At 42.4% G+C, this 15804-nt stretch overlaps 1 protein-coding gene across 1 annotated transcript in view; it reads right to left on the reverse strand.

The window, feature by feature from the left end:
- Nucleotides 1-7047, reverse strand: part of LOC121872434 (guanylate cyclase 32E-like) — a 120185-nt gene extending 113138 nt beyond the window's left edge. The window contains 1 exon segment of the mRNA XM_042375192.1: nt 6877-7047. Within this exon segment, the coding sequence (XP_042231126.1) occupies nt 6877-7047 (171 nt within the window).
- Nucleotides 7048-15804: the final 8757 nt, after the last annotated feature.

The following is a 15804-nucleotide window of genomic DNA, read 5'->3' on the forward strand; positions in this document are numbered from 1 at the left end:
TAACAATATTAACATGGCTGAGCCAGTTGAGAGCTTGAGCTGCACCTGATATATACTATACATTTATCTCAAGGAAGTATTATGTAACATTTGGTATCATCTGGAACAGTACACCTAGCATGGTGGTAATAAGAACATGTTACCTCGGTTATCACTTCAATATTATTGATTTATTTTGTTTTCACTTTTATTATATTAAATACATATTTTACACTGGAGTTGATATCTGGGTTGTATTAAAGTGGAACAAGAGGACAGAAGCTGTCAGTATCCTGTCTTGTTGGCAAATATAATTATTGCAATGGTAATTTCTATCTATCTACAAGAAAATTTCTAATATAATGGTTTTGGTGGTACAATAAAAATAGGAATATAAAGTAGGCATTTCAAGAAATATTAATACTTAGACAATAGATATTTTTTAGGAGATGATTTAAAGGAAGGGAGCGTTGTCTTTGCTGGGATGTGTGGGGGTAAGTTGTTCCACACCTTCACACAGTGATATTTTATGGAGGTCAGGGACTGAGAGGAGCGCATGGGGGGTGGTCTTAGTAGCTCTAGGTGCCTTAAGTTGTGTCTCTGATTATTCCGGAACTGGAAATAATTATTGTTAATCAAGCGATTGACAGATTTGTAAACAAATAGGGCACAGCAGTAGGTGTTAATATCCTTGAGTTTTAACAATTTCATTTTAGCAAATTGTTCGTTAGTGTGATCTGTTTTTTCAAGTAGGTCATTGTCCGTACAACTCTCTTTTGTGCAGTTATCAGGAGTTGTGTTTTTGTAGAGCCAGAGCCACCCCCCCCCCCACCACCCATAGTATGTGACAGTGTATCAGGTGTTGGTAAACAAGATCATGATAGATTTCTTTCATTACTGTGAGAGTGAGTGACTGTCGAGTGTGATACATGATACCGCACTGTTTATTGACTTTACTGTGAATAGCTTGTATGTGGTTTCTCCAGTTAAGTTTCTCATCAACAATAACTCCGAGGAATTTAGTATTTTGTTCGAGTTTGAGGACTGTATTACCAAGGTACAGGGGGTCCAAGTCTGGGGTCAAGTTTTTCCTCCTGTGAAAGATTGTGTAGTGTTGTTTGTTTTTTGTTTTTTTTCCGAGGATATTGTAAGTTTATTACGTGTTACTCAGGTCCTGATTTTAGTTAATTCAGTGTTCATAGTTATCGTCAAGGAACGGAGGAATAGAAAGCAATCTCTCTCTCTCTCTCTTCTCTCTCTCTCTCTCTCTCTCTCTCTCTCACCGCCACCAGACACCGCCGTAGCAACAGGTATAGAAAGATAACAAGGCGTAGGCAGCACCTTCAGGTCTCGCCTTACAAAATTAAGGGTATATGCTCCACCATGTACGTATATCGGGGCTGACGGGCTTTTTCTTGAGTTAGTCTCCGGGGTATAGTTATGTCTGTCTTTATCTGTCTATGACTGTCTATCTTCTCTGTCTGTTTGCCTCCTGTGTGTCTTTGTGTATGTATTTTTCTGCGTTTTTCTGTCTGTATTTTGCCTGTCTGTCTATAACCATCTGTCTGTTAGTCTGTGTATTTTTGTGTATGTCTGTTCTTTGTCTGTCTATCTGTCTGTCTGTCTGTTTCTGTCTAAATATTTGTATTTTAGTCTGTCTGTGTGTATTTCTATGTGTCTGTGTCTATCTGAGTATGTGCATCTGTCTTTCTGTCTGTCTGTCTGTCTGCGTCAGGTAGAATATGAGGCTGAATGTGTGTCTATCTGTCTGTGTATGTACCTCTATCTGTCTATCTAACTGTGTATAACTGTTTGTATTACTGCCTGTCTAGCTATGTGTCTGCCTGTCTAGCTGCGTGTCTGCCCGTCTAGCTGTGTGTCTGCTTGTCCAGCTGTGTGTCTGCCCGTCTAGCTGTCTGTCTGTGCCTGTCTGTCTGTCTGTCTCGCTCTATATGACTGTCTGTTTGTCTGTCTGTATGTCTATGAATGGATCTGCCTGTATATTTGGCTGTCCTTGTGTGCATCTCTCTCTCTCTCTCTCTCTCTCTCTCTCTCTCTCTCTCTCTCTCTCTCTCTCTCTCTCTCTCTGCCTCCGTGGTCGACAAATCTTAAGACATCCCGTGGTCGACACAAAGACATCCCCTAGTCGACTTCCCTTAAGACATCCCCTGGTCGACACATCCCCTAAAAGACATCCCTGGTCGAGCATCCCTAAAGACATCCCCTAGTCGACACGCCCTAAAGACATCCCTATCGACACATCCCCTAAAGACATCCCTGGTCGACACATCCCTAAAGACATCCCCTGGTCGACACATCCCTAAAGCATCCCCTGGTCGACACATCCCTAAAAGACATCCCCTGGTCGACACATCCCTAAGACATCTGGTCGACATCCCTAAAGACATCCCTGTCGACACATCCCTAAAAGACATCCTAGTCGACACATCCCTAAAGGTCATCCCATCCCGACACATCCCTAAAGACATCCCCGGGTCGACACATCCCTGGTCGACACATCCTGGTCGACACATCCCCTAAAGACATCCCCTGGTCGACACATCCCTAAAGACATCCCTGGTCAGCACATCCCCTAAAGACATCCTGGTCGACACATCCCTAAAGACATCCCCTGGTCGACACATCCCTAAAAGACATCCCTGGTCGACACATCCCTAAAGACATCCCTAGTCGACACATCCCTAAAAGACATCCCCTGGTCGACACATGCCCTAAAGGCATCCCCTGGTCGACACATCCCCTAAAGACATCCCCTGGTCGAGACATCCCCTGGTCGACACATCCCCTAAAGACATCCCCTGGTCGAGACATCCCCTGGTCGACACATCCCCTAAAGACATCCCCTGGTCGATACATCTCAAGAGCCACCCCCACCAGAGGGATCGACCCACTTGACGAAACATGAACAGCGACCGCCAGTGAATGAATAAGTCAGAAGTTAATCTTGGCCAGCGGCGGCGTGAGTTATGGGGGAAAAGAAGTTGACCGACTATTTTTTGTTTTCCTTGTTTGGTTTTTATGTGTAGGTTTGGTTTGGTTTGGTTTGGTTAGGTTAGGTTTAGAATTTGGGTGAATAATCTTCAGGTTCCTCCGCGTCAGTAGATGATTAATTGGGTCAGTCAGTCAGTGAACGAGCCAGATATAGAGCTCTCTAGCGTCTCTCAGGTCAACCACAAAAGTAACGCGCCGTCTGAGACTCTCGTTACTGACTCGTTGTTTAGTATACGGGGACAAATATACCAATGGGACTCTCAAAGGAAATTTGATGTTGATGTCAGTTGCCAACAGAGATGTAGAAATTGTAAATAAAAAAGATGGTGATGTAAACAATGTCATTATCGGTACAGGAAGGTTAATACCGTTTTCTGTTATCAATAGAGAAAAATAAACGTAAGATAACGGACTAACATGAACCATAATGGAATTAATCTTTAGTGAACTATTACACCACAAATATTTCCTTGACGTAACAGAACGATCATATCAACTTTTCCACATTTCATCAGAGCTAGAGAGAACGTCCATGATCTAAGGGCATCAGTCTAACAAACACACTCATCTGGAAAAATGCCTGTTCAAGTGTGTAAAAATATATACAGGATCCTTGTCTAAACAACTTTATACACACTGCATTATATATTCTGGTGACGGTCACGCGAATGTGTGATGTCTGCTACAAGTGGGGACAATGTTGCTGCTGTAATACAAACATTCACCTGATCTCCACGAAAATCTGGAAAAACAGGTGTGGCCAGACAGGTGTAGAGTGACTAACACCATCCATTGTTGAGTTGGCAGGGAGGGAGTGTAAGTACGATAAGGTTTAATGTGTTTTAAGCTGTCACGCTGTGCTTTCCGGGAGAGGTTCATTTACACGGACGACAACGAGGCAAGAGACTCAATACTCATCACCATGTCAAAGAGGAACATTTGAATAGAAGAAAAAACTATTGACAACTAACTTACATTTCACTAATAGTCTTTTTACTTCTACACTAATCTCAAATACGCGTCTTTCGCTCTGTTCTCAGAGCGCCATTCTTGCAGCGCTAATCTCAAGTCGACCCACTTTCAATGCTAATCTCCAGAGCGAGACAAGTGCGCTGACCAAAGGGGTGACAGGCTGATCCTTAAAGAGTAAACAGGACAAAGAGAAGACCGAACAAGACTGAGACACATAACCAAACAAGACCGAAGCAGATAACTGAACAAGACCAAAGCAGATTACTGAACACGACCGAAACACATGACCGAACAAGACTGAAACTGATGAATAAACAAGAACGAAACAGATGACCGAACAAGACCAAAACACATACCGAACATGACCGAAACAGATGACCGAACATGACTGAAACTGATCAACAAACAATACCGAAATAAATAACCGAACAAGGCCGAAACTGATGACTGAACAAGAACGAAACTGATAACTGAACAAGACCGAAACAGATGACCGAACAAAACCGAAACACATAAACAAACAAGACCGAAATTGATGACTGAACAAGACCGAAACAGATGACAGACATTTAACATTAAACAGGACACAGAGAAGACCGAATCCACAAGGTGACAGACTTGATGAAAGGACTGAATATTTAAAGGTATTAGTAAAATATGAGATAAATCCCACCCAATCCCTCGGTCTGTGGACATAGGATTTACAGGGGTTTTACGAGTAATCCCTTGTGTGTTGGTGTACAGTGTAGTGTGTTGGTGTACAGTGTAGTGTGTTGGTGTACAGTGTTGTGTGTTGGTGTACAGTGTAGTGTGTTGGTGTACAGTGTTGTGTGTTGGTGTACAGTGTTGTGTGTTGGTGTACAGTGTAGTGTGTTGGTGTACAGTGTAGTGTGTTGGTGTACAGTGTTGTGTGTTGGTGTACAGTGTAGTGTGTTGGTGTACAGTGTAGTGTGTTGGTGTACAGTATTGTGTGTTGGTGTACAGTGTTGTGTACAGTGTTGTGTGTTGGTGTACAGTGTAGTGTGTTGGTGTACAGTGCAGTGTGTTGGTGTACAGTGTGTGTGTTGGTGTACAGTGTTGTGTGTTGGTGTACAGTGTAGTGTGTTGGTGTACAGTGTGTGTGTTGGTGTACAGTGTAGTGTGTTGGTGTACAGTGTAGTGTGTTGGTGTATATGTAGTGTGTTGGTGTACAGTGTAGTGTGTTGGTGTACAGTGTGTGTGTTGGTGTACAGTGTAGTGTGTTGGTGTACAGTGTTGTGTGTTGGTGTAGTGTAGTGTGTTGTTGTACAGTGTAGTGTGTTGGTGTACAGTGTAGTGTGTTGGTGTACAGTGTAGTGTGTTGGTGTACAGTGTTGTGTGTTGGTGTACAGTGTTGTGTGTTGGTGTACAGTGTAGTGTGTTGGTGTACAGTGTTGTGTGTTGGTGTACAGTGTAGTGTGTTGGTGTACAGTGTAGTGTGTTGGTGTACAGTGTAGTGTGTGTGTGGTACAGTGTTGTGTGTTGGTGTACAGTGTAGTGTGTTGGTGTACAGTGTAGTGTGTTGGTGTACAGTGTAGTGTGTGGTGTACAGTGTTGTGTGTTGGTGTACAGTGTAGTGTGTTGGTGTACAGTGTTGTGTGTTGGTGTACAGTGTGGTTGTTGGTGTACAGTGTAGTGTGTTGGTGTACAGTGTAGTGTGTTGGGAGAAATAAACACAATAACACACTACTTTATTTGTTCCTCTCTCTCTCTCTCTCTCTCTCTCTCTCTCTCTCTCTCTCTCTCTCTCTTGCACCCCCTTCCTGTTTTCTCTCTCTACATTTACATTTATATAACCAATGATCCGGATGTGGTGGCAGAGTGGATAAAATACTCGCCTCGTGTCCTAAGGTTCGCTGATTGGGGGTAATTTTATATCATCCCAGCAGTGAATAGGTGCAACCTGACTTGGCAATTAAGGACATGGAAGGTGGTTGAGTACAGTACTTCTTCCCTATGTACAGTCTCCTCAAAATGTATCGGCCTCTTTTCTCATCAATACAATGTGTCACAGTGGACAAATATTTCCGTTCACTAATGGTGGTCCCTGCATTATGTTGGTAGGTCTGCCTTCCTAGTGTCTGTGAGGCTGACAGTGATCATTTGTGGTATTTGTTGTAATTATGGTGAATCATCGTGCTCCATCTTTAATAGAATAATATAATGATTTTAATGTAGCAAAAATATATCAACGACAGTCAAATAGTGGGTGTTTTCTGCTGGGGATCCACGACCAACACTAGTACCCGAGACTCACTGGACAACACAACTTGCACCGACAAACATCGTCTCATAGTGTGTATCAGATAATGTTCCGTTGCCAGCACGAATCATGAGATGATATGTTATATTCAGAATAGTTACCTCATCAATTGAGGTAGAAATAATATCGAAATGCAGTAAATCATAATGTTATTGTAATTAGATATAGCATCATAATACTCCTGCAATTGCTATATTTGCAACTGAATGTAATATCGGTTCATAGTGTTTCATATTTCATTCGAAGCGATTCCATTGTAACCTCGGTTCATGAAAACAGAGTAACGTTATATTCCTATTTGTCAACCCATCCGCTGGGGCTGAAATAGTGTCTAAGGTCCATAAATCAGCGGGGTTACTCATGACGTTATTGGTTTTGTATTATGAGATCATAGTTCATCCTATTTCATTACATTATGTAGAGAATAGTTGGTGATTATAACTCGCCAGTGACTCTACGGTGACTAAAAACTGATTTACGACTCACGGGTGATTACAGACTTAACAGTGGTTCCCGAGAGACTTACCAATGACCAAAGACAAGACTATCTAATACTCAGGACTGACTCACGACTAATTAAAGCCTCAGGAGTGACTAAAAAACGACTCAAAGGTGAGAAAAGGGTGACTCACCTCCCCCACAGCGAGGGTAATGGCGCCGGAGATAATGAGACCAGGTCTTTTGTACTCCTGGTCTTCTGGTAGCCTCTCGGAGCCTGTAAGGTAACCCAGGGTAAAGGTGTGGGCGTGGGCGTGGTGGTAGAGGAGCAGCACCGCCGCCCACGTCGCCAGCCTCGTCACCATCGCCACTCTGTCAGGAAGATAGAAGATGAAAAGTCAGACACAGACAGAAAGATATACTGTTAATGATAATGATAATGATAATAATGATGATGATGATAGTCCTGAAATAATAATGATAATATCAATGGTTATAATGATGATGATTTGTAAATAATAATAATAATAATAATAATAATAATAATAATAATAATAATAATAATAATAATAATAATAATAATAATAATAAGAGCCATCCCAGCATAGGATTATCTAATTATAAAATACAAGTAAAAAGATCCTTAAAATGGGGCAGTTAAAGATATGAATTACCTACCTGGAACAATGGATATAGCTTCAAATAGCCAGTGTGTGGAGGGGGTTGTGAAAGCTCAGCAAAGGTCAACACAGTTCAGGGGTCAACACGGGTCAGAGGTGAAGACAGATCAGGGGTCAACACAGGTCAGAGGTCAATACAGGTAAGGAGGGCCTGAGTACACTGTTCTTGACGTCTCTCTCTCTCTCTCTCTCTCTCTCTCTCTCTCTCTCTCTCTCTTTCCTCCCTCTTTCTGTCTCTCTGTTTCCTTTCTAGTTTGTTCTCGTTCTGTCTATCGTTCTGTTTTCTTCTCTATTCATATCTGTCGATCTGTCTGTCTGTCTGAACTGATTAAAGAAACGCAATCTTTTAAATTGTTCTATGTTGCTCTATCTATATATTCTATAGAGTGACGCACTTTAATGACGCACACTAAATGCTCTTCGCAACGCAATTTAATAACACTACTGTACACTTCACAACGCACTTTAATGTCGCACGTTAATAACACTGCACCGTACACTTCGCAACGCACTTTAATAACTTACTTTAATAACACGGTACACTTTGCGACGCACTCTCTGGATTCCTTACAATACCGCACTCGGAAGTTGCGTCCACACGTGTTTACATTTTGCCGCCAACATGTGATCGGCAAGACGAAATAAACACGTGTGGATGAACATTCTATCTACCTTCTATTCATATTTTTAACAATAATACATTCCAATACCGCACTCTAATAACGAACTCTCCTCACCGCACATATTACCGTATAAAGTCCAGTAACGCACTTTTACCGCACCTTACTAAGAACCTCTAAAGACGATTTTTTTGGCATGGAACACTAGAAACGCACTTTGATAGAATTTTTATCCTAACACAGTTCAACATACCCCAGTAACACACTCTCAGAGCGAACGAACTCTACAGCAGCTAGACACTTACTGCCACCACATGATCGCCTCGACCCCCCCCCCCAGTCAGTCCACACACCACTACCACCACTACTACCACCACTACCACCAACCATCACCATCATTGCCGCCACCATCATTACTACCACCACCACCACCACCACTAACATCATCACCACCACCACCACCACCACCACTACCATCATCACCACCATCACAATCACTACCATTATCACCATCACCATTACCATCAACACCACAGCTACCATTACCACCACCACCATCACTACCACTACCACCACCACCACGACCACCACTGTTCCCATCTCTGGCCAAGCACTAGATAACAGGAGGGAACAACCTACCTTTCCTCATCTTTACATTGTACGACGGTGGTATAAAAGGTCCAAATAACATCCTCACAATACCTTTAATTATAAAGACCAAACAACAGAGTCATAACTCACAATAATCACCAATTCATCCTCTTACGTCACCTTAACACACTCATACTACACATACTCTATACAACACCATATACACCATCTATACATACTCTTAACACCATATACACCATCTATACATACTCTTAACACCATATACACCATCTATACATGCTCTTAACACCATATACATCATCTATACATACTCTTAACACCATATACACCATCTATACATACTCTTAACACCATATACACCATCTATACATACTCTTAACACCATATACATCAACTATACATACTCTTAACACCATATACACCATCTATACATACTCTTAACACCATATACATCAACTATACATACTCTTAACACCATATACATCATCTATACATACTCTTAACACCATATACACCATCTATACATACTCTTAACACCATATACACCATCTATACAGGCTGTGGTAGGGGCTACACCTCCCTAAGCCCCTCTGATCTTCTTCCAATATCTAACCTAACATTCACTAACTAACTAACACAACTCCTGATCACTAATACCACACACAAATTACTAGATGGTCATTACAGATTTACAGTTGCATTTGTTTTTAGGGACCAATGTGTTTTCAAGGTGGTGGTGTTGTTGTGGGGGTTTTTCCGTCACCCTTCCAGTTTTTTGTCACGTAAATGTGTCACTTCGGTTTCATATTCCTGTTCGAAGCTTTGAAAGTTTTATGACCCCCCCCCCCTGTTTAATTGTTTCGGTTTTTTTTGGAGGGGTTCCTATCATATCTTTGAAGTTTCGAAGAGTACCTAGATATCAGGTTCTTTGTAGTGGTGAATGACGTGGTAGATATTCGTGTATCAACCACTGCCATTACTACTATTACTACCACTACCACCATCACCACTACCATCACTACCACCACCACTCCACTTTGCTAACGCACTCTCCAAGCACGCACTCACGCATTCTGTTCCACCTTACCTGATGAGTTTTCGATGGAATATAATCAGCGCTGTCACCTCGTAATGGGACAGGCGGTGGAGAGGGAAGGCAAGATGAGGGAGGTAGAGAGAGGGAGAGTAGGTAGAGAGAGAGAGAGAGAGAGAGCAGAGAGAGGAGGATTAGAGAGAGGGAGGGAGAGAGAGCGAGGAGAGAGACAATCAGTGAGGGAGAAGGAGGGAAGGAGGAAATGGAGAGGGAGTAGAGAGAAGAAGGAGAGAAGGACGCATATATAAAGGGGTGTATAGAGAGGGAAAATGAGGAATAAAGGTAGGAGAAGGAAGAAGAGGAATGATGAGGGGGAGAGGTAAGAGAAAACAGGGAGAAAAGGATGATGATGATAGTGAAAATACACGATGATGATAATAATAATAATAATAATAATAATAACAGCGTAGTACTCGTTCTTTGTCAGGTATATAAAATTGTCGTTATTGATATTTACATTGTTCTTATTATTGTGATAACGAACGATATGACAATTTTAACATTATTTGGATCTGAAGATTTCGTGAGTCGCCCCCCCCCCCTCCCCAGCGTCCCTATCCCCGCCATCTATTGGTTCAAAAAGGCAATTCCTTCTAGTGCTTCCTTGGCTATGTCTGTACAGCAATATGTAGCCAGGGAGCTTCATTAAGGAAGGGTCACTACACGTAACAAATACCTCAAGAAACATCACTCGAGCCAGCCACAGAGACGAGTGACGTGGGGTGAGATCACTATTTCTCCTGTCAAAACAATTTCAACTTTGACGCAAGAAATATGATGAAGGTCAAAGTTTAAAAATATATATGTGGAAGAGCGAGAAGTTTTTATCGTCTTGAATACAAAATGATATCAGAGCACATGAAGAAGAACTTCCACACCATATTTCACTCTAATGCTAACCTAACCTAACCTAACCCAGGTATAGCATAAGGGTGTTTAATCTTAAGGTGAAATAAGCTGGGGTTAATCTTCATGTGATTTAATATCGTACATAAGGGGTTAAGATATTGTAGTCACTCTTCTTACAGGGTTAGTGGCATCCTACTCAGGAGAATATATCTCTAACAAAAATAAAAAAAACAATCCCCCCTAAAAGGCAAGATGATCCTTCACCCCATCAGACGTCAACCACTGTAATTAATCCCTGGGCATTCCTCAAGGGGGTAGACTGTGTCCCACTTCATAAACAGAATCACATCCACTACGAGCACGTCAACAACATCTGGGCCAAGATCCTCGAAAGACTAATACGATTAAAAAGTGTTCTCGTAAAATTAAACGTAAGGTTATAATCTAACTTAATTACATCACAAGAATAACAAACAAAATGGCGTCACAATTACACAGAGACTCGACCTTAATTCACAAGACAAAGAAATGTCTAATAATATAAAGAAATACATAAGCTAGGTATTTCCTCCAGTAATCTGTAATGATGCGCCTGTTTAGACTACGCCAGACGAACGATCGCTCGCCTCATGTAAGCCAATAGCGCTCAATTATGGTAGAGAAGATGAGATTTCTTGAAATTATAACTTGAGGGCCAACTCTCATATTTCATTCCAATACACGTGTGGGCGAGAGAGGGAGGAGGAGGAAGGAAGGAAGGACAAGGAGGAGGAGATAAAGGAAGGAGGAGGAAAGAAAGACAATGAGGGAGAAGGAAGAACCAAGGAGGAGGAAGGAAAGAGGAGGTGGAGATGAAGGGAGGAGGAGGAGATGAAGGAAGCAAGAGGAAAGGACAAGAAAGGAAGGAAGGGAGGGAGGGAGGGAGGGAGGGAGGGAGGGAGGAAGGAAGGAAGGGAGGGAGGGAGGAGGAGGAGGAAGAGCTGTAGGCCACTCATTAGACAGGTGAAGAGAAGCAGGGCTAAACGAAATGACCCTCGAGATAATAAACACACATTCGGGAGAGATAACAGGTGCTGAGAGAAGTTTGAGACGGTGCTGAGAGATATTAGCTGAGAGATATTAACTGAGAGATATTGAGAGGAAATTGAGATATTAACTGAGAGATATCGAGAAGAAAGTGAGAGATATTGAGAAGAATGTTGAGAACACACACACACAACAACAACAACACCAACAGCAGCTAGAGAAGGTACAGAAGAGGGCCTGCAGAATCATGCTCGGCGCAGACTACTCCGGCTACAACAACACTGATTAGCAGTATTTGGCAGTGGGCTACTGTAGTACTGCACCATCCTCGCCATCGCCACCCCCTGCCACCGGCAGTCCCCCGCCTGCCTCGCGCAGTCCGCTACTACAACAAAATTCAGCCCATAAGAGCCCGCACCGATAGATATAAGAACAGCACCATCCCATCTATTGTTAAAATAATAAATAACTCCTGATTTATGTACTGTACAGCCCTGTAAATGTAGTGAACGTATATTATTATGTATAAATCACTATATTAATAAACCATTTATTATTATTTTCATTTACGCACACACACAAAACACCGTTCAATACTAGACAGACGAAATATCCAATACCTCCCTAACTGACAGGATTAATCAAGCGACTAACGTAAGCGACGGCGTAGGACTGACAGCTGAAGGTGACAGCTGACAGCCCGCGCCAATTAATTATTTTAATACCGATACGAGTAATGAAGACAGTCGACCTCACCCTAGTCTGGTCTGGATAATATGGGGTATTAGTGTAGAGAGAGAGAGAGAGAGAGAGAGAGAGAGAGAGAGGACATACATACGTTCAGGATTAAGACCAACACAAACAACCCGAGGCTGTGTCAACTGTGTCCAGGGTGAAAAACATTAAAACGACCATTAGAGAAAATATCTGTAATTTGTACAAGAGGAGAGACAGTTATTGTGAGAATCCTAACAGTCTCACATTAAAAAATATCTTTCTCTATAATTCAATATTTTTTGTTAGATATATTTAGTCTAACCTAACCTAACCTAACCTAACCTAACCTAACCTAACCTAACCAAAACCCCCCATGTATAGCGTTTGAGTGAAAAAAGACACAACATTAAGAAAAACCTCATCACTATGATACCTTAACACACGTAGTGGTATAAACCTAACCCAGAGAGTATCGTTCACCCATAACTTTTTAGTGTCAGTGTTAAAATATCCCCGAGAGTGGTGGTTCATGTCAGCCATTCTCTCACAACGACCACCAGATCTCTCTCAATTTACGAAAAGTTTCCCAAGCTAAATTTACGGGAATCGTTATGTTAATTGGACGACTCGCTGGCTACGTGAAACCCTGTGAGATATGAAGTTGGTTGTGCAGATAAATGACAATAGAATTTCCATCACACACACACACACACACACACACAGGAACAACCTTATTAAAACTGTATGAAAAAACCTCCACACACACACACACACACACACACACACACACACACACACACACAGGAACAACCTTATTAAAACTGTATGAAAAAACCTCCACACACACAAGACAAAAAAGTAACAATAGGATTAAACAAAAACAAACAGAATTAGGCTTTCCACTCCCTTTGTGTTGGGTTATAAAGTATTCTTGAGTTGTCCATTATATAGCAGCGAGAGACTACAAGATCCCGTGAACTTGATGACACTTTGTTCTCCTCCTGTCCTCCTCCTGTCTTCCTCCTCTTCTTCCTCCTCCTGTCCTCTTCTTCCTCTTCTTCCTCCTCCTCCTCTTCTTCCTCTCCCTCCTCTTCCTCCTCTCTCAAATGCTCTCTTTTCTTCGACTCACGACACAAAGGGAAGACTTGAGACCGTCTCCTCACTCCGTCTTCCTTATTTGGTGATTATTCTCTCCCACACCTCCCCACTCCCCTCACTCCTACCATATCCTGCCATATAATCCCTCTCTGCTGCTTCTAAAACTGCCTCTCAATCCCTCTCTGCTGCTTCTAAAACTGCCTCTCAATCCCTCTCTGCTGCTTCTAAAACTGCCTCTCAATCCCTCTCATGTTTATATGAATCCTTTCCAATCCCTCTCCAAGCATATATCTCCCAGTCCCTCTCATATTCATTGAAGTACGTTCTAATCCCTCTCATCTGGCTAAATACCTCATAATCCCTATCATCTCCCTCTCACTTCCATCCAATTGCCTCCCAATCCCACACACCTCTAGCAGATGACATTCCAATCCCCCACAACCCCATCCAATTAGTTTCCACACCGTCTTCGCCAACACCACATACACCTCTCTTACCGCCGTACAAACACCACTTAATTCCCTCTCTTATCATTCCATTTACTTCCCACTCCGCCTCGCCCACTCGCCCTTCCTTGTAAGAACCTAACGGAATCCGTCTCGTCCCTCAATGCAAATTACCCAATCCTTTGTCCTTTCTTCTATGATCGTCTTTATCATCTCTATTTCACTTGTTCTCTCCTAATCCTTACTTTATTTTGTACCCAGTCCCCCCCTCTTCTCTTCTCTCTTCATATCTTCTTTAATTGTTCCCTTCTTTTCTCTTCCTACTGTTTCATTCTTTGTCACTTTCCTTCTTCCATCCCCCTCCCCCTCTGTCTCTTTACCTGTCTGTCTGTCTTTCTGTCTAATTCTGTCTCTCATTCTGTCTATCACTCCCCTCCCCGTCTCATAACTGCCCTTCCATTACCTCCCTATATTAGCCCTGTGTATTAGACAGTATTACTTATATAAATACGGGTTAATACACTTGTGTTAAATAATTATATCACCCCCTGTAATTTTCCCTGAGCTGTGAGGTATCATTTTCAGACCACGTGATGGGTACTTTCCACTCTCAGGTCGCGTCTCTCTTGAAGCGGGCTCACTGGTCAGGATATCAACTCAACACTCACGATAACAGGACGTTGATCTAAAGCTTATCCCAAATAAGCTTCGTACTCTACGAACACTCACAGCTTACAGTGTTAATTACAGTATTCTACTTATTGAAGTTGAAGGATGCATAATGAAACCACGGATACATCCCCATCCCTCCCTTCATCCACCCCACAATACCCCTTCCATTAGACTCCCCACCCCACAATACCCCTCCCATTAGACTCCCCACCCCACAATACCCTCCCATTAGACTCCCACCCCACAATGCCCTTCCATTAGACTCCCCACCCCACAATACCCCTCCCATTAGACTCCCCACCCCCAATACCCCTTCCATTAGACTCCCCACCCCCAATACCCCTCCATTAGACTCCCCACCCCACAATACCCCTCCCATTAGACTCCCCACCCCACAATACCCTTCATTAGACTCCCACAATACCCCTTCATTAGACTCCCCACCCCTACCCCTTCCATTAGACTCCCCACCCCACAACACCTCTCCTTTTATCCTCCCCACTCTACAATACCCCTCTCTTTGTCCTCCCCTCCCCACAACACCCCTTACTCACCTCCCCACCCACTTTCTACCTGTTGCTATCACCTTGACAACACAGGTGAAGGGGGTGGCGGCCAGGTACACCCACACTCACTTTTCTCATTCAAGTCATCGGTGAATTTTTTGCCTAAAGCTACAGTCTACGTGTTGTTATGTTTATCTCTCTCTCTCTCTCTCTTTTTTTCTCTTTCTCTGTCTCTTAATGTCTTTCTCTCTCTCTCTCACTCTTTCTCTGTCTCTCAATGTATTTCTCTCTCTGTCAGTGTCTTTCTCTGTCTCACAAAGTCTCTCTCTCACAGTCTCTCTCACAGTCTCTCTGTCTCTCTCATTGTCTCATTGTCTCAGGTGCAGGTACTCTGACATGTAGCGATCTCAAGTCTACACAGAACACTGGCGGTGATGCTGTCATATGCAGGGTGTTTCAAAGTATATACACAGTCCCTTATAGATTTCCTGGCGAACGCGTGAATGTTACGTTATGTTACGTTACGTTATGTTATGTTATGTTATGTAAGGTTAGGTTAGGTTAGTATAAGGATGATTATTCGTCAGGTAAAATAAGCTGCTGGGTTGTCTAATATTCATGTGAGTCAGATAAAAATTATCCAGGTGTGTGTTACTGTGAAATATATAATATCAAAATGATCTCCCTAGTATGTACAGTAGATTTACTGACGAGACACACGTATGGTATGACAGATGTGGTGTATGACAGGTGCTGAGTCGTATATATATATATATATATATATATATATATATATATATATA

Source organism: Homarus americanus, unplaced genomic scaffold (assembly GCF_018991925.1).
Source record: "Homarus americanus isolate GMGI-L3 unplaced genomic scaffold, GMGI_Hamer_2.0 scaffold11302, whole genome shotgun sequence".
Lineage (NCBI taxonomy): Eukaryota > Metazoa > Arthropoda > Malacostraca > Decapoda > Nephropidae > Homarus > Homarus americanus.